At 48.4% G+C, this 26,672-nt stretch overlaps 1 pseudogene and 4 gene segments (V, D, J or C); all 5 read right to left on the reverse strand.

Annotated features, from left to right (window-relative positions):
• Positions 1-1,588: 1,588 nt before the first annotated feature.
• On the reverse strand, positions 1,589-2,011 carry LOC111824289 (the record flags this gene model as incomplete). The annotated part of the segment is given in 2 exon segments: positions 1,589-1,884; positions 1,966-2,011. Coding segments are annotated over 2 exon segments (342 nt in total), but the record flags the coding sequence as incomplete, so codon positions are not given.
• Positions 2,012-6,139: 4,128 nt separating this feature from the next.
• LOC106695349 lies at positions 6,140-6,853 on the reverse strand. The segment is given in 3 exon segments: positions 6,140-6,157; positions 6,429-6,724; positions 6,808-6,853. Coding segments are annotated over 3 exon segments (360 nt in total).
• Positions 6,854-12,786: 5,933 nt separating this feature from the next.
• Positions 12,787-13,221, reverse strand: LOC106695350 (the record flags this gene model as incomplete). The annotated part of the segment is given in 2 exon segments: positions 12,787-13,094; positions 13,176-13,221. Coding segments are annotated over 2 exon segments (354 nt in total), but the record flags the coding sequence as incomplete, so codon positions are not given.
• Positions 13,222-14,838: 1,617 nt separating this feature from the next.
• Positions 14,839-20,572, reverse strand: LOC111824288. The segment is given in 4 exon segments: positions 14,839-14,904; positions 15,708-15,778; positions 20,122-20,445; positions 20,527-20,572. Coding segments are annotated over 4 exon segments (507 nt in total).
• Positions 20,573-21,212: 640 nt separating this feature from the next.
• On the reverse strand, positions 21,213-24,112 carry LOC106695351 (annotated as a pseudogene). The gene is made up of 3 exons (XR_002827370.1): positions 24,067-24,112; positions 23,688-23,986; positions 21,213-22,041 (listed from the first exon to the last, which is right to left on the reverse strand). The product of XR_002827370.1 is annotated as a cell division cycle protein 20 homolog pseudogene (transcript).
• Positions 24,113-26,672: the final 2,560 nt, after the last annotated feature.

A 26,672-nucleotide genomic window follows, 5' to 3' on the forward strand; every position in this document is an offset into this window, starting at 1 on the left:
TTATGACAGGTGTGAGCTGATACCTCATTGTCCTTTTAATTTGCATCTCTCTGATGGTCAGTGACTTTGAGCATTTTTCATATGTCTCTTGGTCATCTGTATGTCCCCTTTGGAGAAGTGTGTATTTAGGTCCTTTGCCCATTTTTAAATTGGATTGTTTGTCTTCCTTTGGTTAAGTTGTATGGGTTTCTTATACATTTTGGATATTAACCCTTTATCACATGTATCCTTGCCAAATATGTCCTCCCATACTGTGGGCTCCCTTTTCATTTTGTTGATGGTTTCTTTTGCTGGGCAGACAGTTTTTATTTTGATGTCTTCCCATTTGTTTAGTTTCTCCTTAGTTTTCTTTGTCCTTGGAGATGTATCTGTAAACACATTGCTATGAGAGATGTCTGAGATTTTGCTTCCTATGGTTCCTTCTAGGTTTTTTATGGTTTCCCTATTTACCTTTAGGTCTTTTAACTATTTTGAGTTTACTTTTGTGTATGGTGTATGTTTGTGTATTTGTTTTTGTACGTTTATCCGTCCAATTTTCCCAACAATAATTAGTGAAGAGTCTGTTTTGACTCCATGGTATGCTCTTTACTCCTTTGTGAAATATTAATTGAGCATAATGTCTTGGGTAGATTTCTGGTCTCTCTGTTCAGTTCCATTGATATATATGCTTGTTTTGTGCCAGTACCAGGCTGTTTTGATTACTATTGCTTTGGAATATAATTCAATATCTCGTATTGTGATCCCTCCACCTTTGTTCTTCTTTCTCAAGATAGCTGTGGCTAACTGGGGTCTTTTTTTTTTTTTTTGGTTCCATATACATTTTTGGAGTATTTGTTGTTGATCTGTGAAATATGCTGTTGCTATTTTAATAGGGATTAAATTGAATCTGTAGAGTGTTTGGGTAATATGGGCATTTTAATGATGTTTATTCTATCAATTCATGATCATGGTATATTTTTCCACTTGTTTATATCTTCCTCTATCTCTTTATTCATAATCCTGTATATTTCTGAGTACCAGCCTTTTACCTGCTTTGTCAAGTTTATTCTTAAATATCATAATTTTTTTGATGCACTGGTAAATGTGATTGTTAGTTTGATGTCCCTTTCTCAGAATTCATTATGGTGCATAAAGGTACCATCGATTTTTGGCTGTATTTCGTAAACTGCTGCATTACCAAATTTGTTTCTTAAATCAATTAGTTTGTTGGTAGAGTCCTTTGGGTTTTCTATGTACAGTATCATGTTGGTGAGGAGACTCCCCATCACTGCCCTCATGTCATCTGCCAGGAGAAGTGTGACCCCCTCCTCTGGGGACTGCAATGAGAAAGCAGGAAATTAGACCCTCAGGGGAAGAGCAGGAGCCATCCCTGGAGGCAGCTGAGAGCTTGAGAGGAAATCTCTGTGCCCAATAGGAAGATCCTTTCTCCCCACCTCCCTCTGCCCCTGCTCCTGGGGCTGCTCTCTGTGCTGTGGGTCCTGAGCGCCCCCTGGTGTACTGAGCGCCACCTGCAGCCCATCCCTGTTGTCTCCCTCAGGGAGGTTTGTGTCTGGGCTCACATTGACTTCCCCTCACTGTGTGTCGCACAGTAATACATGGCCGTGTCCTCGGCTCTCAGGCTGCTGAGCTCCATGTAGAATGTGTTTGTGGACGTGTCTCCGGTTATGGAGATTCTACCTTGGAATTTCTGTACGTAGTTTGTGATTTCAAGTAAAGGGAAAACTATCCCCACCCACTCAAGCCCCTGTCCTGGGGCCTGTCGCACCCAGTGCACAGGGTAGCTGGTGAAGGTGGATCCAGAAGCCTTGCAGGAGACCTTCACGGAGGCCCCAGGCTTCCTCACCTCAGCCCCAGACTGCACCAGCTGCATCTGGGAGTGGACACCTGTGGGGAGGAGACAGGAGTGAGTGGAATTCCCCTTGACTCTCCCTGGACCTTCCTTAACCTGGGACAGGAGCCCCTTACCTGTCGCCATGGCCACCAGGAGGAGGGTTCTCCAGCTCCAGTCCATGCTGAGGTCTGTGCTGTGAGCACTTCTGTAGGGGAGGGTGTGGCTGTGGGTGATTCCCTCAGGGCACAGTCTTACCCATATTTAACCTGGTCTACCTCCTGTCTTTTGCATATTCATGAGGCAGAGTATTTCATAGCTGAGGTCTTGACCCCACCTGAGAGAAGATGGTTGACACAGGGACCATGTTCACTGGGAGTCTGCGGGTCCAAGTCCTAATTCTTTTTTCTTAAAATTATACCTTTATGGTTGAAGGTATGACACATGTCCCCTTTATCCCCTATTGACACCTTTTAGCACCCCCCCCTACCCAGGTCTTCACATCCGATTATCTGTTTCCTGGATGATGGACATATGCCTATGAAGTTTGTTGGTTGACCTCTTTCCCCAACACCACCACGACTTCCCTCTGAGATTACCCAGTCTGCTCCATGCTTCCAGGTCTCTGGATCCATTCTCTTCATCAGTTTATTTTGTTCATTATGTTCCAGATATGAGTGAGAACATGTGATACTTGTCTTTCTCTGACTGGCTTAATTCACTTACCATGATACTCTCCAGGTCCCTCCTTGCTGATGCAAAGGGAAGAGATCCTCTTTTACTGCTGCATAGTATTTGGTGGCATAAATGTACCACAGCTTTTTTATCCACTCAACTACTCACGGGCATTTGGGCTGTTTCCAGTCTTAGCTATTGCAAATTGTGCTGCTATGAAGATAGCGGTGCATACATTGTTTCTGATTAGTGTTTGGGTCCCTTCGCATATATTCCTTAAAGTGGGTTCGCTAGGTGAAATGGCAGTTCCATGTTTAATTTTTTGAGAAAACTCCATACTGTGTTCTGTAATGACTGCACCAGTCTGCATTCCCTCCAGCAGAGTAGGAGGGTTCCCTTTGCTTCACTTCTTCACCCGCACTTGTCATTTGTTGATTTGTTGATGGCAGCCATTCTGACAGGTGTGAGCTGATACTCATTGTCCTTTTAATTTGCATCTCTCTGATGGTCAGTGACTTCGAGCATTTTTCCTATGTGTCTTGGCCTTCTCTATGTTCCCTTTGGAGAAGTGTGTATTTAGGTCCTTTGCCCATTTTTTAATTGGATTGTTTGTGTTCCTTTAGTTAAGTTGTATGTGTTTCTTATATATTTTGCATATTAACCCTTTATCACATGGATACCTGCCAAATATGTCCTCCCATACTGTGGGCTCCCTTTTCATTTTGTTGATGGTTTCTTTTGCTGTGCAGACACTTTATTTTGGTGTATTCTCATTTGTTTGTTTTCTCCTTAGTTTCCTTTGTCCTGGGAGATGTATCTGTAAACACATTGCTATGAGAGATGTCTGAGATTTTGCTGCCTATGGATTCTTCTAGGATATTTATGGTTTCCCTACTCACTTTTAGGTTTATTAACCATTTTGAGTTTACTCCTGTGAATGGTGTATGTTCGTGTATTGTTTTGTATTTTTGCACAGTTATCCGTCCAATTTTCCCAACAATACTTATTGGAGGGACTGCTGTGACTCCATTGTTTGCTCTTGCCTCCTTTGTCAAATATTAATTGAGTGTAACGGCTTGGGTAGATTGCTGGTTTGTCTGTTCTGTTCCGTTGATGTATATGACTATTCTTGTGCCAGTACAAGGCTGTTTTTATTTTAATGGCTTTGAAGTATAATTTAATATCTGGTAGTGTGGTCCCTCCACCTTTCTTCTTCTTTCTCAAGATTGCTGTGGCTAATGGGGGTCTTTTTTGGTTCCCCATAAATTTTTGGATTATTTGTTTAGATCTGTGAAATATGCTGTTGCAATTTTAATAGTGATTACATTGAATCTGTAGAGTGCTTTGGGTAATATGGACGTTTTAATGATGTTAATTATACCAATTCATGACCATGATATATTTATCCACTGGTTTACATCTTCCTCTATCTCTTCATTAAACATCCTGTATTTTTTCTGAGTACAAGCCTTTTACCTGGTTTGTTCAGCTTATTCTTAAGTATCCTAATTTTTTTGATGCACTGGTACATGGGATTGAGAATTCATTACTGGTGCATAAAAGTTCTATTGATTTCTGTATGTTAATTTTGTATGCTGCTACATTGCTGAATTCATTTATTAAATCTAGGTGTGTGGGTTTTTTTGTTATTTTTGTGGAGTCTTTATGGTTTTCTATGTACAATATCATATCATCTCTGAATAATAAGAGTTTTACTTCCTTCTTTCCATTTTGGATGCCTTTTATTTCTTCTTCTTGTTTGATTGCTGTGGCTAGGACTTCCAGTACTATGTTGAATAAGAGTGGTGAAAGGGGACATTTTCTGTTTTGTTCTGTTTCTTACGGGAAATGGTTTCTGTTTTTGCTCATTGAGATGATTCTGGCTGCATGTGTGTCATACATGTCCTTTATTGTGTTGAGATATGAGCCCTCTTCTCCCACTTTGCTGAGAGTATTTATCAAAAGTGGAGCTGGGTTTTGTCGAATGCTTTTTCTGAATCTATAGATATGGTCATGTTATTCCTGTCTTTCTTTTTGTTTGTGGGATGTATCACGTTTATTGATTCATGAATATTGTACCAGCCTTGCATCCTTGGATGAATCCCATTTGGTCATGGTGTATGATCTTTTAAATATATTGCTGGATCCAATTTGCTAATATTTTATTAAGGATTTTAGCATCTATGTTCATCAGGGATATTGTCCCGTAATTATCTTTAGTAGGAGTGAGATTTGGTTTTGGAATTAGGATAATGCTGGGCTCATGAAAAGAGTTTGGAAGTGTTCCTTCCTCTGGTTTTCCTTTGAGTAGTTTGGGGAGTATAAGTGTTAGTTCGTCTTTGGATGTTTGGTAAAACTCCCCTGCAAAGGCATCCCCATGACTTGTGTTTGCTGGGAGGTTTTAGATTCCTTCTTCTACTTCCTCAGCTGTTATTGGCCTATTCAGGTTTTCTGATTTCTTCTGTTTCAGTTTTGGGGTACTGTGTCCAGCTTGTTGGCATATAGTTGTCCATAGTACTTCATTGCAATCCTTTTTATTTCTGAGGTTTTGTTTGTTATGTCTCCGCATTCCTTTCTGACTTTATTTATTTGGGTCCCCTCTCTTTGTTTCCTGATGAGTCTGGCTAATGGTTCATCAATCTTTTCTGTCTTTTCATAGAACCAGCTCATGGTTTCACCAAGTCCCATTCCTGAGTGGTGAAAGGTTCTATAATCACCAGAGCCGTAAATCAGGAGGGGAAAAAGGGAGACAAACAGAGGTCAGGGTGCAGTGCATGATTTGAGAAAGCTTTGCAGACACAGTTGGTTCTCATGGCTCCTGGAAACCCATGAAAGTAGCAAGGAGGGAAGTAAGGGAGGTCTACTCCATCCTGCAGACATGAGTGACGTGAAGGTGGATCCACTCCAACACCTATAACATGGAGGTTGGAAAAATGCTGAGATGGAGCAACAACCCCAGAAGCAGCCTCTACCTGCTTATCCCTTCTGAATCCTCAAAGGACTGATCTACAGAGGATCCAACACCGTCATTTTGAAATGTCAAACTTTAGCCCATGATTTTAAATTAAAAAGATTGGAAGACTGTAAAGCTTTCTCCTTCACCAAGAGAATTCCCAAGTCAGCTACTTGTTGAAATGAGATGATTTCCAATGAACCTTGTTAAACGTCCTTATGAAACTGCACAATACAGGATACGCACACTGCTGTCATCTCAAATCTGTGCTGGTGAGACACCTATGGGGAGAGAGCTGAGGTCATTTCCTGTGGCTCCAGAAACAGCAAGTCCTGGCACCTGTACAGGGGAGCTGACCAGGGAGCAGCCCTCAAGGGCCCTTTGCACCATTCAGATGGGTCCATCCGGCCTCCACTGTCCGCGGGACGTGCACCTGTTTTATTTACTGTGGGCCTGTCAGAAGGGAGGGCGCTATGGGGACAGGTGGGCATGTGGGTCAGACCCCCAGCTCAGCACCCAGGGGCCTTGGCAGTGCTGGGGTCTCTCTTGGTGGGAAGGTTTCCAACCACAGACCGATGAGAGCACTGAGGATGGTCTCTGTGGAGAAAGAAAAGCAGGAAATACAGACACGTGGTGAGGAGAGTCCCCATCACTGCCCACATGTCCTCTGCCAGACAGCAGTGCTACCCCTCCTCTGGGGTCTGCAGTGAGAAAGCAGGAAATGAGAGCCTCAGAGAAAGAGCAGGAACCTTCCGTGGAGGCAGCTGAGAGCTTGAGAGGAAATCCCTGTGCCCAACAGGAAGGCCCTTCCCTCCCCACCTCGCTCTGCCCCTGCTCCTGGGGCTGTTCTCTGTGCTGTGGTTCCTGCGGGCCCCCTGGTGTCCTGTGCAGCCCATGCAGCCCATCCCTGCTGTCTCCTCAGGGAGGTTTGTGTCTGGGCTCCCACTGACTTCCCCTCATTGTGTCTCTTGCACAGTAACACACGGCCGTGTCCTCTACTCTCAGGCTGTTCAGTGTTAAGTAAACTTGGCTCTTGGACGTGTCCCTGGTGATGCTGAGGCGGGATTTCAGTGTTGGGTTGTAGTCTGTACTTCCACCACCAAACATAACCCCGACCCACTCCAGCCCCTTTCCTGGAGCCTGGCAGATCCAGTGTACATTATAGCTTGTCAGAGAGAATCCAGAGACAGTGCACTTGAGGGAGAGTGTCTGTGAGGGCTTCACCAGTCCTGGGCCCGACTCCTGCAGCTGCACCTGGGACAGGACACCTGGGGACAAGGAGCATCAGTCCTGTCAGTCACCTGCAGTCACAGCCAATCCATGACCCCTGTCTGACCCCTGAGACCCTCACCTCGGGGGGCTGTCAGCAGGCACAGGAGAAGACCCAGCAGCCTCATCTTCTTCTAGACCACAGCTCTGCCTTCCCAGAGACCTCAGCCCTGTGTGAGGAGAGAGCTGTGAGCCTGCTCAGCCCAGGAGAGGATGTACCCTGGAGCTTGAATAGAAATTTGCATGTGGGGCAGCCTCTTCCTTATAAGTAGTGGGATTGAGGTTGTTATTCACTGTGATATGAGTAACTACCACCAAAGCACAAGAAAAAGGAAGACCCTTGATTCCTGATGTTGGAAACTTTTTATTGTGTTACTAGAGGCCCAGTGCACTAATTCATGCACCAGTGTGTGTGTGTGTGGGGGGTCTCTTGACCTGGTTTGTGGGATTGGATTGAAACTGGCATCTGACCACCCCCAGAGGGGTCCCGGATTTTTAGAGGGTGCAGTCCAGGCCGAGAAACCCCACCAGTCCACGATTGGGGCTGGGGAGAGACATGGGAGGTTGGCCAGCCAGGGAGGAACTGTGGGAGGGCTTCAGTGCATGTCTGGCCCATCTCCCTCAATCCCAATGAGCCTGACCCCACCAGCAAGCTAACCTACTGATTGGAGCGTCTGCCCCTTGGTGGTCATTGCAGGTCATAGCGAGCGGTTGAACAGCTGTAGCATATTATTAACATATTAAGCTTTGATTACTTGATTGAACAGCTGACTGGTCGACCAGACACTTAGCATATTAAGCTTTTATTATATAGGATAATACACTGTGAAAACTATTCCCTTATGCAAGCCCATTACATATTGCACAGACCCTGAGCTAATCACTCAGAGGTAATCATGTTTTAACCTGGAGAAAAGATTAGAAATAAAAGCAGTGACTATGCATGTGAACCATTGAGAATCTCTCATATTTTAAATGATATGGCAGCCTGTTAAGTGACCTGATTTCTCAGTGTAGTGTTATCAGTGATGTATAGGTTCAATGAAGGGAATGGAGAATTCCTAGCATACATTTTCTCACAGGAAAGGGAACTTCAACCCAGTTAGGAATCCCTCACTCCCAGCCTCCCTCTGTCCTGTCCCGGGGATGCTCACTGAGGTCAGAGGGTGCCAGGCTCTCCCCCACAACATAACACACCCTTAATATGCAATGCAGACATTCTCCCATCAGGCACAGGATTCAGAAAGATATTCTATTTCTAAGTTGTTATTAAATTTACATGATGGACTATTTGGTGGGGCAAATGTATTTATTTTATTAAAGTTCAATTCATCAGTGTTTTGGGTGATTTTACAAAGAATTTCCCAGAAAATGCTGAGCCTCCACTGCCCATGTGGATTGGCTACAGCAGCCACAGAGGCTGGAGCCGGAGCTGGTACCAGAGGGGAGCGCTGCTGGGAAACTACCCATAAATGTGGACGTGACTGTGGAACTGGGTGAGAAGAAGAAGCTGGACTTGATTTGAGTCACAGGACAGAAATGTGCCTGATGCTCATGGACAGAGAGTTCCTGGACATGTGGGTTTAAAGCCTCCTCCAGTGAAGGCCCAGAAGGAAGTGCAGGGCATGAGAGAGACAGCTGGTGTCATCATAGGAAATACCTGAATAATGATGAGCAGGAGTTTATTGAAGTAGAAACGTTAAAGATCATGCAGGCAGGAATCAAGGGAAATAAAGAACCTGTCACTGTAAACTGGTGGGAGAGGGACCCCTGTTTCAACATGCACATTCTCAGTGTCTCTGTTCTAGAAGGTGACACCTTCCCAGGCCCAAGGTATTCCCACTTGGACACCTTTGGGTTGATTATCCACATGGTCTCACCAGGAATCCCCCAAGTTGCATAATTCATTGGGGTCCCGTTTATGAAATCTCTCAACACTCACTGGGAAGAGTGGACATTTCTCACTGGAGGAGCCAAGGTGACCCTGTGTCTGTTTGAAGAGCCTTCATTCCATTAAACCAGGGCTCCTGTCTCAGTCCATCATCTTCATTGTAATCACCATCATCATTATCATCATCACCACAATTTGCTTACTTATAATCATTCTTCTCATTTTCTATGGACATGGTGGTTGTCCACACACAATAACTTCTTATGAGGAAACAAAGCAGGCACCTGCTCTTCAGATACCATTAGGGATTGAGACCCCAATGGCCCAACTGTAAGTTGACACAGGCCTTTGAAAAAGCCGATGACTGATTGGTGGGAAAGGACAGATTCCCACCAAGACATTGGACCAAGATTCCTTTCCAATTCTATCACCACCATCACCGCCATCATCATTGTCAATGAAATCATCACCATGATTTGCTTACTTCTACTTCTAAACATTCTTCTTATTTCTTTAGATGTGGTTTTAGTACAGACATAAGGACTTTTTTCCCAATTTTTGCTCATTTTGTATTGTTGTATATAAAATAGGGTCCATAGTCTATTTTCTTTTTTGTTTGACTTCTGACAACTGAGGGCTCATTGCTGCCTATTCTCCATCTGCCCCCCACACAGGAAATCACATAAGAAATCATAGATTTCTTTCTTTTTTATTAAAAATTATTTATTAAAAATATTTTCCTCCAATTCTGATGACATATCAAAATAAACAAGGAGTGAGGTTACAAAGCAATAATCCATCTGATCTGGTTCTACAGAGAGTGATAAAGACCCCATTAGCTCTTTCGTACATTCTACTTAATAGTGGAAAACAAATTCAATTCATTCACTTCACAAAAGGTAAACATAACTGATATACTTCACACCAAAAATCTTTTATCAAGCTTGTCTTCAAATTTGTTTTAAAAAGCCAGCTAATATAAAATGATATTGACTTAAAGAGCATCCAAGCAATGCCTTTGGTTTTCTTGTTTTTGCAAAATTAGTCAAACCTGCACGGCTCACGGACACCCTCCGAGGTTCCTGCGTGCTGCCAGCCTCCCCTGTGTGGTGACTGAAGGGGAGAGAGCAGGAGAAACTCTGCTCGGATCCCAGAGCTCAAGGAAGGACGGGTTTCTGACAGGCTTCCAAGGTCTGAGACCTTCACATTGAACAACGGCTTTCGGAAATGCACACACCAGGGACCCTGTAGTGTTGAACACTTTGGGACAAGAGCTGCTCTCTTTCAACGGGTCAAGCAGCCAGTCTTTCCTCAAGTCTCTTGATAAACGACAAACATCCTCCAGTGCATCTTCACGTGTGGAGAAGCACAGCTGATCTGGCCTGTATCTGCCTTCCCTTCTTTTCGTAGCTTCACCTTGGAGACCGGCTGGGATTCCTTCAAGGCAGGTAACAAATGCATCTGCACGAGGCCCTCTCAGCTTCGTTGCCGTCGGAGAACACATGGAAGAGGGTGCCCAGGCCTCTCCCCGACCACCAGCGAGCGGCCCTTGGTGGCCCCTCCAGCAGAAGCAGCGATGGTCTTGAGAGGTTCAAGGGCACCGTCTTCCTTGGCGAGGACGCTGCCTGCGGTTCCCAAATATTAACCACGTTCACTCCCCCCAACGCTGCCCTCTGGATGCTGCTCTGCACAGCGTCACCAGCGGTTCGGGGTCCTGCACTGAGAACTGTACTTGGCGGCCATTGTTTGCAGAAGGACCTCCAGGCACTGCCTATGGCTTCCAGGAGTCCACGTGCTGGGAAAGTCTGGCTGAGAAAAGAGCGGGTGGACAGGTGCTGCGCCAGGGCCGGGAGGGCCGCCCGCCCAGGGGCTCCGCCTGCAGCGGGGACAGGAGACTCAGGAGACCCCCGCGGGCTCGCACTGCACAGTGTTCATCTTTCTAACAAAGGCTCCCACGGGGTTTCCTGGAACACGCGCCCCTGCAGCGCTGCTGGGAAAGGCGGGTTTCTCAGACCCCTTCCTGGGAGTGGGGGGTGGGTGAGGGCTGCGGGCATCTTGGGGGAGAGGCAGAAGGGGTACAGCAGCTGCCCGCCCTCACCAGGGCTCTCCATGCGCCTCCCGCTGGTCCCTGGAAAGCTTTTCCTCCCACGCAGGTCCGAGGCATCTGGCTTGAGCACATGCTGACGGGGACCTGTAGCGGGTCTGCTGCGCCCTCAGCAGCGCTGGGCCTCTGGGCTCCTGGGGAGCGGGCGGAAGTCAGTCCCAGATGAACGTTTTCCTCCTGACCCTTCTTTCAGGAGGAGCCTCCTCCATCTCATCGCTGAGGGCAGACCCCGCCCTTCACCTTCTGCAGCCTTTCCTTGACCTCCGAGGCAGTTTCCATCTCCATCTCGGCCTCCTGTGTCTGAGTGACCACTGCGCCCGCATTCGTCTCCAAAACTTCAGATGAGCCCTTGGGAAGCGCTTATGATTCCTGCTCAGCTCTTGGACGGAACCATGTCCTTTTGGTTCCACACTGCGCGCCCCCAGCCTCTCCCACAGGACAGCTCCAGGGACCCCCAGGGGGCACAGTGCGGCCTCCAGCCCGCAACATGCTGCGCCCTGAGAGCTTCCAGTAGCTCTGGGGGACCCCAGGGACCGCCCACAGACAACATGCTCCTGCAGCAGCCAGGTCCCCTGGGGGAAACCCACCCAAACACGGTCCCACCGTTTCCAAACGCCCTCTCTGCTGAGCACAGACGCTGCCCCATCACTGCGCTAACACACCTTCCACAGCGCGTGCGGCCTCGCAGCCACGTTCTCACAGGGTTTCTGTTCTGCTCTTTCTCCTCCATGGAGGCCCCGCTTCTGAACCCACCAGCGCAGCCCTCTGGGAGCAGTGCGACCCGGGTCATGGGATCCACAGTCACCATGTCCTCGCAAACCTCAAAGCCTCCAAAGCACTGAGACCCCTGAGGCGCCGCTGCCTCTCCCTCACACTCAGGCTGGGGTCCAGCAGCAGCGGCCAGAAGCGGAGGGCGCAGGGGTCCAGGCCACCAGGTTCCCCAGGTCCAGGAGCACCAGCTGCTGCTGCACCAGGCCAGCCCCCTGCACATGCGCTACGGACCTGGGTGCTGGGGGCAGGAGCTTTACCTGCAGCTTCTGCCTCCTCTTGCTGAGTCCCCTTTTCTGCTTCTGCCAACTGGGCCTGACCATCTCCTGGAGGGAGAACTGAGGTCCCTTGAAGTGCTTGGTCCTGCTCTGGCCCATGGCAATGTGAGGACCAAGAGGGGACAGCAGTGGTGCAGCTGTGGCAACAGCCCAGCTGGTGGCAGGGCCTTGAGAAGGTAGAGGTTCATGGGGTAGCTCACCTGGGCCTGGGACTGCAGGGGCCACAGGGAAAGCAGTGCGCAGGCGGGAGGGAGGAGGCCATAGTTTTCTTTGTAGAAGTTCTTGGGAGACTGAAACCACACAAGTCCTTGGAAGCAGAATTCCTCCCCCTCCCCCACCACCTCGCCAAAATAAAAGCCCTGCAGCCCCTCCTTCAAAGTCTCCAACCAAGCAGGTCTGACTTGCTGAGTGATCTTTCCTGTGCTTCTCAGGGGTTTCAATCAGGAGCATAATAACCATCCCACGTCCCCTTGGTGTGTGTGTGTCATGAACATCTGTACCAGCTGCTGTGCCTCTGCTTCTGCATGGTGTCCACTCCTCTGGGTGCTGTGAGCATGAGGCCAAACCAGGACTGTCACCCTGTGGGTCCTTCTTCTGCAGCTTTGGGTTCACACACATGTGGGGCCCACGGTCCAGCATTCAGGGGAGCTGCACTGTTGAGTCATTAGAGCATCTTGTTAGATTCAGATGATGTGGGTCAGAAGATTTGATAAAACTCATTATGGCACAAGAGTGCATGAAAGAGACTCTCTGCCTTTTGTTCACAGGAGAAAGTTGTCTCTCTTTACAACAGACTTTCTAGCTCAGAGACTCAGACGTCAGCGAAGAATCAGGACCCAGAGGTTCCCTGAGGGAAACCGTGAAATGAAGAGGAAACCACACAGGAACCAGCCCAGACCTCCAAATGCACCTGCTGCTGGGTTGGTCCTTGTGTTCAGGGACTCTGAACGCCCCCTGGTGGTCAGAGACGTTCCTGTAGGGAGGTTAGTGTTTGGGCTCACACTGACTTCCCCTCACTGTGTCTCTTGCACAGTAATACACGGCTGTGTCCTGGATGGTCAGGGAGCTCAGCTGCAGGGAGAATTGGTTCTTGGACATGTCTCTGGAGATGGAGGTTCGGCTCTTGAGGGAGGGGCTGTAGTAAGTGTCTCCATCATAATCTATGTACCCGATCCACTGCAGCCCCTTCCCTGGGGGCTGGCGGATCCAGCTCCAGTAGTAACCACTGGTGATGGAGTAACCAGAGACAGAGCAGGTGAGGGAGAGGGTCTGCGAGGGCTTCACCAGTCCTGGGCCCGACTCCTGCAGCTGCACCTGGGACAGGACACCTGGGACAGAGAGAACACAGTGAGTCCTGGGCTCAGATGCAGGATCCCCATCTCCTCACGTCTAAGCCCTGAGTCACTCACATCTGGGAGCTGCCAGCAGGAAGAGGAAGAGCCACATGGGAGTCATGTCTTGTAGGTGAGGTCCTCGTCCCCCAGGAAGTATTCTCTAGGGTGAGGAGGCCCTGAATTTAAGTGGACGCCAACTGTGTGTGTGTCTGGTGGCCATGTGGGCATTTGCATATGGGAGGTGTCTGCACATACAAAGGGCAAGAGGTGAGGGAGGTCCCGGTCTGTGGGGCTTCTCCTGGAAGGAGGTGCTGACTGTGCTCTCAGAGAACCAGATCCATCTTTGGGTCCTGGCCACTGTGCCCAGGGACCTCTCCTTCTACACAATGGGCTATGCTGCAGGAGAGGGTCAGGAAGTAGGATGTGGGCACAATCAGTGACTTTTTAGGGATGAAATCAATGTGCCTCTGCTGGGATAGATATAGATATAGATATAGACTAGACATAGATATAGATAATATATAGATATAGAGATAGAGATATGGTTATTGATATAGTTATAGATATAGATATAGAGATAGACATAGATACAGATATTTTTAAAAATATATAATTTTCTTGATATTTAGAGAGAGAGGACAGGAGAGGGATAGAAAGAAACATACACGAGAGAATCATTGATTGTCTGGCTCCTGCATGGGCCCCACTGGGGATGGAGACTGTAAACCCATCATGTGCCCTCACCAGGTATTAAACCAGTGACTTCTTGGTTCCTATGTCGACGCTCAACCACTGAGCAACCCGAGCCAGGCTGGATCTTCCGTCTCTGTCTTCATCTGAGGATGTGTTCATTGATTTTTAGAGGGAAAGGAAAGGAGAGAGAGAAGGACAGAGGGAAACATTGATCAGTTTCCTCTCATATACACCCATGCTGCTAATCATACCAACAACATTTTCATTTATTTATTTAAATATTTAAAAATAGATATTAGAAAGGAAGGGAGAATAAGAGAGAGAGGGAAAAATCAAAGATGAGAGAAAATAATTGATTGGCTGCCTCCTGAAAGCCCCACACTGAGGATGTTGACGGGGACCTGGGCATTTGTCCTGACCAGGAATCAACCGTGACCTCCTGGTTCATAGGTCACCACTCAACCACGGAGCCATGCTGGCTGGGCTGTCCCTGCACTTTTAGGATTCACAGAGCTCTCTGTGTACTGGGCTCTGGTCAGCGAGACGTTGGCACCATCATAGGTGACCAGGCCCAGCCCATCCCTGACTGCCCTCTGACCCCACTGGCCACAGGCTTGTCCACCACGATGCTCTGCAGCTAACGGGCCCCTGGAGGTTCCCTCAGCACAGCTGTGAGCTGTTGGAGGTGCTCTGAGCTCAGTGCTCACCTGTGTCTCCACCTGACACAGAAGGGGCCTCCATGACCTGATATCACATGTGGACCCTACATGTGGGTTCAGCAGGATGGCTGAGTGGCCCTGGCCCTGGCGTCTAAGGGAGGAGCTGGCACAAGAGATGGCCATGAGAGGATGGTGTGGGGGTGCATTTAAGGCAAAACCTACCAGGGCAAGAAGGAGAGGGAAGAGCACAGCAACACCACATGTCCTGTGCAGGCCCCATGGTGTGAGACTGTGGGCGACAGAGGACAGAGGGTGAGGATGGTGTGGTGTCTGCGGAGCTAAGGCACAACAGAGGTGGTGGGACCATGTCTCCCTTTGGCAGGTTCTCAGGATCCAGGTGGTTCTGGAGGGAAGCGGGACAGGTGTTGGGACACGTCCCCTGGGACCAGGTTCTGAGACCCACAGGGAAATGGGCCCAGCAGGGCTTCCTGCCTCCATCTGGGGCACATGGAGAGGTGGGAGCTTCCAGGCTCACAGAGAGGCAGTGTCTGCAGGGTCCAACCCTACACCTCCATGTGCAGCCATGACAGTGAGAGGCAAGCAACTAATTGCCCCCAAAGGGTTCCTCCTGGGGCAGAGTGAGGGGCCGATCATACTCAGGTGAGGTTTGGGGACGGGACTCCATGTTCCCTGCTAAGCCTGCGTGGAGGGTGGGGTACCTTGCTCTCAGTGAGGGGACAGGAATCCCTACAATGTTTTCCTTGTCAACCCAGAGAGCAACCATCAGGGACCTGGTGACAGGAAGGACCCAGATGAGAAGTCGACCAGATCTGACACACAGCCACTTCCTGCTTTTTTCCTGCAGAGAATCTAATTAAAGACACAAAGAAGGAAGAGGAACTGCCCCAGGGACACTAGGAGGGAAGAAAGCATTGACCCCAATAGGAAGCCTGCACCACCCTCCAGGGACAGCCTCTGAGCTGGGAGCCTGGGTTTGCTGGTTTTGCCCGCCCCCTGGTGTCCTGGATGCCACCTGCAGCCCAGCCCTGCTGTCTCCTCAGGGAGGTTAGTGTCCTGGCTCACACTGACTACATCTCACTGTGTGTTTTGCACAGTAATACACGGCCGTGTCCTCGGCTCTCAGGCTGTTCATTTGCAGATACAGCGTGTTCTTGGCATTGTCTCTGGAGATGGTGGTGTGGTCCTTCACAGAGTTGGTGTATTTTGAGCTACCACCACCACTATTAGCGGATACCCACTGCAGCCCCTTCTCTGGAGCCCAACGGATCCAGTGCATGTAGTAGTCATCAAAGGTGAATCCAGAGGCTGCACAGGAGAGTCTCAGAGACCCCCCAGGCTGCAACAAGCCTCCCCCAGACTCCACCAGCTGCACCTCACACTGGACACCTGCAAACACAGAGACACAAGGTGGACTGAGAATCACATGGAAGCACCAACAGGCACAGAAACAGGTCTCAGCGCTCCCCACTCCTGAGAATGACCTTGAGAAATGATCAGGAGGAAAACGCAGCTTGGCACCAAGTCCATGGTGGAGCCGCTGGGGTCCTGTCTCAGGCACTTGGGTTCTGGTTGTCTCCCCAACATGCCGGGCAAGGGCCCCCTTTTATGAGCAGGAGGAGAGCCCCATTTGCATGGAGTCTGCATATAAGGTGCAGCTGGGACCCTGGGCTGCATGCCTGACCTTGTCATCCTAGGGGCGACCCCAGATGGGAAAGGACTCAAGGATGCTGGCCACAAGGGGTCCCGTCCTGACCCCCCTCCGTGCCTCCTTTCCTGAGACCCGTCACCCTGACCCCATTCCTTTGGGGGCAGCTTCCAGGATTGAGAGTCCTCCTTCCTTGAGGTTTTTATGGGGACCCAGGGGTGCTCCCCCAGAGGCATGTGGATGGGGCTTCCTCTCATTCTCCTTCACCCGCCATCAGCCATGTTGCCTTTCTTGGTTTTGGGAATAAGAATTTGAATTGGCTGATGCTTTTATTTCGAGACTGAAAGATTCTCCTTGTTATTTTCCTCAGTCAGATCCTCCAGAAAACTGGAACCTCTACAGGTGAGGAGGCAGGAGAGGCTGGGCTGGACGCTGTGGCTGCAGCCTCTGTCTCAAACCTGCTGCCACTCTCACAAGAACACAGATGCCTCCTGATACCACACATTTCACTCAACTTCCCTGCTGTTTGTGTGCAAAAGCCCTGTTTGACTAGCCCCTCAAAGTGGGAGAATTTCCATCATTTACACACGGAGACCTGGCTGGTTGGTTCAGTGGTTGGAGCGTCATCCCCAATCCAAAGGTTGTGAACTCTTTAGAGTCACCACCACAATCATGTGGAGGCAGGACGTTTTTAATAATTGTGTGCACTTCCCTCTGCACACGGGGAGGAAACGTGTATGAACATATGTGGTAAATGAAGGAAGGACAACAGCTTGATGTAAGAATTGTCCAAACATGAAGAGAATGTTTTATAAGATTTTATTGGAGCCAAACTGTCAACAACTGTTGGGCAGCAAGACTTCAAATGCTCCAGAGAATAATAATTTTCAGCTGCGATTTTGCATTTGAAGTTAAGGAGGGAAGGTGAGGAATGACATGGAGGTGGGATAGAGCAAGGTGGGGACTGGATGACAGGATAGTTAACAAGATTCGCTTGCTCTCTCTCGTTAAAAATCTTTATTGTTAAAAGTATTATATAGGCCTTCCTTTCCCCCCATAAACCCCATCCAGCTCCCCACATCCCCCACCCATGCCCACACTACCCCATTGTCTGTGTCCACGGGTTAGGCATATATGCAGACAAGTTCATTGGTGGATCTCTTCCCACCCTCCCTCCCCTGCCTTCCCTCTGAGGTTCCGGAGTATGTTGATGCTTCCGTGTCTCCGGGTTTATTTTTGTTCATCGGTTTATTTGGTCCATTAGCGATGCAGTCTGGTGCAGCCATTATGGTAAACAATATGGATTTCTATTTAAAAATTAAAAATGGAGACAGACCCAGAACTTCCAAGAAAAGGCCCAAGGCCCCAAAGCAGCTTGCATTGCTTCACAGGTGGGCCTCATTTGAGCACCTCCAAACCCCACACAAGGAAGGGGAATCTGCAGATCTCTTCATAGTGCCCACTGGGTAGTCTCAGGCAGAGGCTAAATTAGCACCTCCTTAGATCCAAGAGCCAGTGTACCCAGTGGTCAGAGTGGGACCATCCAGACTACAACTCCTCAGATCCATAAGGGACACACTCAGGGGGCAGACTCAGTGAGCACCAAAGGCCCACTGAAGCAAGTCTTGCCCCAGAAGGGTGTCTTCAGCACAGAAGTTCTCCCACCGTAGACACAGCTGATTCTCACAGTCAATTGGCCTGGAGGTCAATTCCTCCCAGTGATACCTACAACAATCAAGGCTTAACTACAACAAGACTGTGCACAAAGCCCACAAAGGGGTGCACCAAGAGTGTCCACCTCAGGTAATTGGGGAGGCTGAGCCACTGGACCCTATAGGACACCTAGCACACAAAGCCACATAAACCAACACAGGAAAGCATAAAAAATGCGGAGACAAAGAAGCAGATCACAAATGACAGAAATGGAGGAAAGCAAATGACTGGATATAGAGTTCAAAACCACACTTTAAGGTTTTTCAAGAACTTTCTAGAAACCACCGATAAATTTAATAAGACCCTCAAAAAGTCTGGTGAGACCACCGATAAATGTAGTGAGACCCTCAAGAAATCTAGTGAGACCCTCAAGGTTATGAAAAAGGACCAACTATAAATTAAGCATACACCAACTGAAATAAAGGATATTATGCAGAATTCCAACAGCAGACTAGAGGATCGCAAGAATCAAGTCAAAGATTTGAAATACGAAGAAGTAAAAAACACCCAACCAGAAAAGCAAAATGAAAAAAGAATCCAAAAATACGAAGATAGTGTAAGGAGCCTCTGGGACAGCTTCAAGCATACCAACATCTGAATTATAGGGGTGCCAGAAGAAGAGAGAGGGCAAGATATTGAAAACCTATTTGAAGAAATAATGACAGAAAACTTCCCCTACCTGGTGAAAGAAATAGACTTACAAGTCCAGGAAGCGCAGAGAACCCCAAACAAAAGGAATCCAAAGAGGACCACACCAAGACACATCATCATTAAAATGCCAAGAGCAAAAGACAAAGAGAGAATCTTAAAAGCAGCAAGAGAAAGAAAGTCAGTTACCTACAAGGGAGTACCCATACGAATGTCAGCTGATTTCTCAACAGAAACTATGCAGGCCAGAAGAGAGTGGCAAGAAATATTCAAAGTGATGAATGCCAAGAACCTACAACCAAGATTACTTTACCCAGCAAAGCTATCATTCAGAATTGAAAGTCAGATAAAGAGCTTCAAAGATAAGAAAAAGCTAAAGGAGTTCATCACCACCAAACCAGTATTATATGAAATGTTGAAAGATATCCTTTAAGAAGAGGAAGAGAAGAAAAAGGTAAAGATACAAATTATGAAAAACAAATACACATCTATTAACAAGTGAATCTAAAAATCAAGTGAATAAATAATCTGATGAACAGAATAAACTGGTGATTATAATAGAATCAGGGGCATAGAAAGGGATGGACTGACTATTCTTGCAGGGGGAAAGGGGTGTGGAGGATCCGGGAAGAGACTGGACAAAAATCATGCACCTATGGATGAGGACAGTGTGGGGGGCTGGTGGCGGCCGGGGGGGGGGGGTGGGAACCGGGTGGAGGGGAGCTATGGGGGGAAAAAAGAGGAACAACTATAATAATCTGAACAATAAGGATTTAATTAAAAAAACACAAAAAACCAAAAATATTAAAAATGGAACTCCCATTTGACCAAGTGATCCCACTTCTAGAAATCTATCCTAAGAAACCGAACTCATCAGAAAAATTCATGCACCCCTATGCTGATTGCACTGCAATATACAGGAGCTAAGCTTTGGAAACAGTCTAAGTGCCCATCAGTATATGACTGGACGAAAAATCCATGGTACATCTACACCATGGAATGCTATGCAGCCATGAAAAAGAGAATTCTTACCATTTGCAACAGCAGAGGTACGTCTGATAAGGGGTTAATCTCTAAAATGCATAGCAACTCATACAACTTAACAAAAGGAAGACAACAACACAATTGAAAAATGGGCAAAGGGCCGCATAGGTAAGTCTCCAAAGTGGGCACACAGATGGCCAAGACGTGCTCTCCTGAGGGTGGTCATGCTGATGTCAAAGGTGTGTTAACCCAGATGCACAGGAACAATGGACGGGGTGCTTAAGGCAAAGATGAGCCTTTGAGTAAAGAAGTCATAGGCCTGGGGGGTGCCCACACTCAGGACTGCCCAGGTAGGATGTGTGATCATAGCCTCCTGTGAGGGTCTCGTCAGTCACTGAGTTTTGTCAGAGCCCCCTTTTTGCTCACAAATACAATCCCTAAAACTAGACCTAGAAAGGGCTTTCTGTGAGCTCTGTGGCTGAGCCTGGGAGCAAAACTAATATAAGACTGAGCAGGAAATGGTATCTTTGCTCAACTCTCCACCTGCTCCTGGTCCGGACCTTGTGCTGGTACTCAGCGACCCCTGCTGGTAAGTATACTTCCTGCAGCCCAGCCCTGCTGTCTCCTCAGGGAGGTTTGTGTCTGGGCTCACACTGACTTCCCCTCAGTGTGCGTCTCGCACAGTAATACACGGCCGTGTCCTCGGTGCTTATGGAGCTCAGCTGAAGGGAGAACTGGTTCTTGGAGGTGTCTCTGGAGATGGAGGTTCGGCTCTTGAGGGACGGGCTGTAGTAAGTGTCTCCATCATACCAGATATTCCCCATCCACTCCAGCCCCTTCCCTGGGGGCTGACGTATCCAGCTCCAGGCATAACCAGTGGTTGTGATGGAGAATCCAGAGACAGTGCAGGTGAGGGAGAGGGTCTGTGAGGGCTTCACCAGTCCTGGGCCCGACTCCTGCAGCTGCACCTGGGACAGGACACCTGGGACAGAGAGAACACAGTGAGTCCTGGGCTCAGATGCAGGGTCCCCATCTCCTCACGTCTAAGCCCTGAGTCACTCACATCTGGGAGCTGACAGCAGGAAGAGGAAGAGCCACATGGAACTCATGTCTAGCAGGTGAGGTCCTCGTCCCCCAGAAAGTATTCTCCAGGCTGAGGAGGCCCTGCATTTAAATGGACCCCAACTGTGTGTATGTCTGGTGGCCGTGTGGGCATTTGCATATGGGAGGTGTCTGCACATACAAAGGGCAAGAGGTGAGGGAGGTCCTGGTGTCTGGGGCTTCTCCTGGAAGGAGGTGCTGACTGTGCCCTCAGAGAACCAGGCCCTCCTTGGCGTCCTGGTCACCGTTTCAGGGTCCTCTCTTTCTATACCAGGGGCTATGTTGTAGGAGGGGCAGGAAGTAGGATTTGGGAACAATCAGTGACTCCTTTGGGATAAAATCCAAGCTTCTGCTCCCATGGATATAGATATACTACAGGCCGGATGCAGGAAATTTGTGAAAGGGGCCAGACCCCCAACACCTCTGTGGCTGCATCTGAAAGGACGTCCAGAAGGACATGTGGTCTAATTAGTATATTCGCTTTTACTATTATAGATGATTTAGATGTAGATAGATATAGATATAGATATAGATATAGATATAGATATAGATATGGCAATAGACATAGATAGATCTTTTCTTTTTTTTTTTTACGAGAGACATGACTTTATTAGAAAAATAAAAAAAGCAAACATAAACACTGAAGTGATGAGTTGGTCCTCAACAGATGCTTTGATGGATAAGGCTGCTTTTGATTGCACTAGCCTTTTCCCGCTCCCGCCGCCATGCAGGGTCCAACTCAAAGCAGTGCCACATGTGTAGGGTCTCATCTGCTGCTGCTGATGCCACCGTGGCCCCATCTGGACTCATGGCCAAACTTAGGACCTGGGCTGTGTGACCTTTGAGCTCAGCCACCTTGACCATGGTTGGGTACTTCCAAATAACCAGCTGGTTGTGGGCAAAGCCATGACCTGAGATAAGTTCCTTGTAGTGGGAAGACCAGAGGATGGAGCACACCTGGGAGTGGGCATCCACAGCATTCAGACAGGCCCCAGAGCAGACGTTCCAGATGCGAATGTGCCGATCACTGGTGCCCCCTCCAGTTGCCCTAATTGGACTGCCAGGGACACCAAGCTAGAGCCTTGACAGCCCCTTGATGCTGGGTGAATGTCTGCAGGGGAACCCAGCCCGCCTCTAAAGCAGCACTAGGCCACACATTGACCAAGTTATCATTGCCACCACTGGCCAAATGTCGTCCATCTGGGGACCAGTGCAGTCCGCGCACTTCCTGGCTGTGACCACTCAGTGTGGCCACATGGTGTTCTGCTACCCGAACATCGTGGTGATGGATGTGACCAGAGCGTGAGCCACTGGACAGTAGGTAGCGATTCCAACACAGGGAGCCCACTCGGGCAGAATGACTGGTCATGTTCTGAAGCCGCTTCTGCTGCTGCACATCCCATAGCTGAACCTCCGCACTGCTGGTGCCCACAGCCAGGTATTTGCCCTCTTTAGATCTTCTTTTCTTTATCCTCACCTAAGAATATGTCCATTGATTTATAGATAAAGATGTAGATGTATTTGTAGATGTACTTAAAGGTATAGATATAAATATTGTTTTCTTTATCCCTACCCAAGGATATATTCATTCATTTTTAGAGGGAAAGTAAAGGAGACAGATAAAAGGAGAGAAACATTGATGTGAGAGAGAAATATTGATCAGTTGCCTCCCATATATGACTCTACTATGAATCAAATCTGCAACATTTTTATGTATTTATTGATTTAAAAAATTGATTTCAGAGAGGAAAGGAGAGAGAGATAAAAACATCAATGATGAGAGAGAATTATTGGTTGGCTGCCTCCTTCATGTCACACACTGGGGATGTTTCCTGCATCTCCGACATGTGCCCTGACTGGGAATTGAACCTTTACCGCTTGGTTCATAGGTCGACAATCAATCTGTGAGCCATGCTGGCTGGGTTGTTCCTGCACTTCTAGGATTCATGGAGCTCCCTCTCTGCCTGGGCTCTGGTCAGCAGGATGCAGTCAACATCATAGGTGAGCAGGCCCCAGCCCTTCCCTCACTGCCCTCTGACCCCAGTCGCATGGACTTGTCCACCATAATTCACTGTAGCTCACGGCCCCCTGGAGGTTCCCTCAGCCAAGGTGTGAGATGTTGGAGGTGCGCTGAGCTCAGTGCTCAGCTATGTCTCCACCTGACACAGGAGGGGCCCCCAGGACCTGACATTGCACGTGGGCACTGCACGTGGGCTCAGCAGGACGGCTCAGTAGCCCTGGCTTCGGTGTCTCAGGAAGGCCTGGCACAGGAGATGGGCATGAGGGGATGGCATGGGACTCCATTTAAGGCAAAACCTACCAGGGCAAGAAGGAGAGGGTTGACACATCAACCGGGACATCCTGTGGAGGCCCCATGGGGTGAGAATGTGGGCGGCAGAGGACAGAGGGTGAGGGTGGGTTGTGTCTTCAGAGCTAGAGGCACAGCAGAGCTGGGTGGGACCATGTCTCCCTTCAGAAGGTTCTCTGGATGCAGATGGATTCTCCAGGGGAAGCAGGACAGGTGTCAGAACACGTCCCCCGGGACCAGGTTCTGAGACCCATGGGGAACAGGGCCCAGCAGGGATGTGAAAGGGACAATCACTGGACCTCCTTCCTGCCTCCATAAGGGGACACCTTGAGAGCTTGGTCCATCTCCCAGGCACACAAGGGGTAGGGCCTACAGGGGTCAGACCCTACACCTCCAGGTGCAACCATGTCAGTGAGAGGAAATCGGCTAACTGCCCCCAAAGGGCTCCTCATGGGGCAAACCGCATCCCTAGTGATGTTTGAGGCCTAGACTCCGTGTTCCCCGAGAAGTTGACCAGATCTGGAACAGCCACTTCTGGCTTTTTCCCTGCAGAGAATCTAATTAAAGACACATAGAAAAAAAGAGGAACTGCCCAGGGACACTAGGAGGGAAGAAAGCATTGACCCCAATAGGAAGCCTGCATAACCTTCCAGGGACAGCCTCTGAGCTGAAACCCTGGGTTTGCTGGTCCTGAGCACCCCCTGTTGTCCTGAGCGCCCCCTGGTGTCCTGAGCGCCTCCTGAAGCCCAGCCCTGCAATCTCCTCAAGGAGGTTAGTGTCTGGGCTCACACTGACTTCCCCTCACTGTGTCTTGCACAGTAATACACGGCCGTGTCCTCAGCTCTCAGGCTGCTGAGCTCCATGTAGGCTGTGCTCGTGGACATGTCTCTGGTCATGGAGGCTCCGCCTTGGAACTTCTGTGTGTAGTCTGTGATTCCAAGTAAAGGGAGAACCCTCCCCATCCACTCAAGCCCCAGTCCTGGGGCCTGTCGCACCCAGTGCATCCAGTAGCTGGTGAAGGTGGATCCAGAAGCCTTGCAGGAGACCTTCACGGAGGCCCCAGGCTTCCTCACCTCAGCCCCAGACTGCACCAGCTGCACCTGGGAGTGGACACCTGTGGGGAGGAGACAGGAGTGAGGGGAATCCCCTTGACTCTCCCTGGACCCTCCTTAACCCAGGACAAGAGCCCCTTACCTGTCACCATGGCCACCAGGAGGAGGGTTCTCCAGCTCCAGTCCATGCTGAGGCCTGTGCTGTGAGCACTTCTGTAGGGGAGGGTGTGGCTGTGGGTGATGCCCTCAGGGCACAGACTTACCCATATTTAACCTGGTCTACCTCCTCTCTTTTGCATATTCATGAGGCAGAGTATTTCATAGATGATGTCATGACCCCACCTGAGAGAAGATGGGTGACACAGGGACCATGGTCAGTGGGAGTCTGAGGGTCCAAGTGCTAATTCTTTTTTCTTTAAATTGTACCTTTATTGTTGAAGGTATTACACATGCCCCCTTCAACCACCTTTGACACCCTCTAGCCGGGCCCCAGGTGCCCAGGTCTTCACCATCCTATTGTCTGTGTCCCTGGATGATGCACATATGCATACAAGTTTGTTGGTTGACCTCTTCCCACCCTCCCACCCGACCACGACTTCCCTCGAGATTCCCCAGTTTGCTCCATGCTTTCAGGTCTCTGGATCCATTCTCTTCATCAGTTCATTTTGTTAATTAGATTCCACATATGAGTGAGATCATGTGATACTTTCCTTTCTCTGACTGGCTCATTATACTTACCATGACATTCTCCAGGTCCCTCCATGCTGTCCCAAAGGGTAAGAGATCCTTCTCTTTTACTGCTGCATAGTATTCCGTGGCATAAATGTACCACAGCTTTTTTTTTTATCCACTCAGCTCCTCATGGGCATTTAGGATCTTTCCATATCTTAGCTATTGCAAATTGTGTTTCTATGACCATACGTGTTCATACATCTTTTTCTAATTGGTGTTTGGGGTTCCTCCGCATATATTCCTAAAAGTGGGATCACTGGGTCAATTGGCTGTCCCGTCTTTAATTTTTTGAGGAAACTCCATACTGCGTTCCATCATGGCTGCACCAGTTGATATTCTCTCCAGAAGAGTATGAGGGTCAACTTTTCTCCACATACTCATCAGCACTTGTCATTTGTTGATTTGTTGATGGTAGCCATTCTGACAGGTGTGAGCTTCCTGTACACTCTTCCTTTATGCAAGCTCATGGCCTATTTCAGAGATACCAAATAGTTACACCAGCAATAGTCATGGCTCTAAGTGGAGAGAAGACACGAAATAAAAGCAGTGATCATGTATGTGCACAGCATGGAATCATTCATATGTTGAAATGATGGTGGAAGGAGATTGAACTGTTTTCTCAGTCTAGTGTCATCAGTGATGTTGGTGTTCAGAGGGAGGCGAGTGAAGAGAATTCAACAATAGAATTTCTCACAGGAAAGGGAATTTCAACCCCGAGAGGAATCCCTCCCTCTCAGCCTCATTCTGCCCTTCCTGGGTGGTCACTGTGTTGAGATGGTGCTGGGCTCTCCCCCATAACTTACAACAACCTTAATGTGTAATACACATTCTCCCATTAGGCACATGTTTCTGAAATATAATCTCATGCTAAGCTTGTCAATGAATATCCTTGACATAATTCTTGGTGGGACAAGTGTTTTACTTTTATTAAAGTTCAATACATCAGTATTTTCTTAAACTTTTTTAAAATATATTTTATTGATTTTTTACAGAGAGGACGGGAGAGACATAGAGAGTTAGAAACATCGATGAGAGAGAAACATCGATCAGCTGCCTCCTGCACATCTCCCACTGGGGATGTGCCCGCAACCCAGGTACATGCCCTTGAACAGAATCGAACCTGGGACCTTTCAGTCCGCAGTATTTTCTTTATTGGCACCTGTTTTGGGTGATTTTGCAAAGAACTCCCTAGAAAATTGTGAGCATCCACTGTCCATGTGGATTGGCTACAGCAGCCACAGGGACTGGAGCAGATTCTGGTACCAGAGGGGAGCGCTGCTGGGAAACTACCCATAAATGTGGACGTGACTATGAAACTGGGGGAGATGAGGAAGCTGGACTTGATTTGAGTCACATGACAGAAATGTGCCTGATGTTCATGGACAGAGAGTTACTGGACATGTGGGTTTAAAGCCTCCTCCAGTGAAGGCCCAGAAGGAAGTGCAGGGCATGATAGGGACAGCTCGCATCATCGTAGGAAATACCTGAATAATGATGAGCAGGAGTTGATTGAAGTAGAAACATTAAAGATCATGCAGGCAGGGATCAAGAGCAATAAGGAACCTGTCACTGCAAACTGATGGGAAGGCAAACCCTGTTTCTTACATGCACATTCCAACAGTGTCTCTGTTCTAGAAGGTGACATCTTCCCAGGTGAAGGGAATTAGGACTTGGACACATTTGGGGTCATTATTCACATGGTCTCTCCCTGAATCACCTGAGCCACAAAAATTTTTTGGTCTCTTTTATGAAATCTCTGAACTCTTGGAAGGAGGAGTGGACACCCCTCACTGGAGGAGCCATGGTGATGGTGTGTCTGTATGAGGAGCCTTCATTTCAGTTGCCCAGTACTCTTATCTCTGTCCATCATCAGCATCATTTGCTTACTCATAATTATTTTTCTCATTTTCTTTACGTGTAGTTTTTGTACAGACATAAGGACATTTTCCTGAATTCTTGCTCAATTTGTATAGTTGTTAAATAAAATATAACTATACAACTATATTTGCTTTTTCA

Source organism: Myotis lucifugus, unplaced genomic scaffold, assembly GCF_000147115.1.
Source record: "Myotis lucifugus unplaced genomic scaffold, Myoluc2.0 scaffold_1142, whole genome shotgun sequence".
In the NCBI taxonomy this organism is placed as follows: Eukaryota; Metazoa; Chordata; class Mammalia; order Chiroptera; family Vespertilionidae; genus Myotis; species Myotis lucifugus.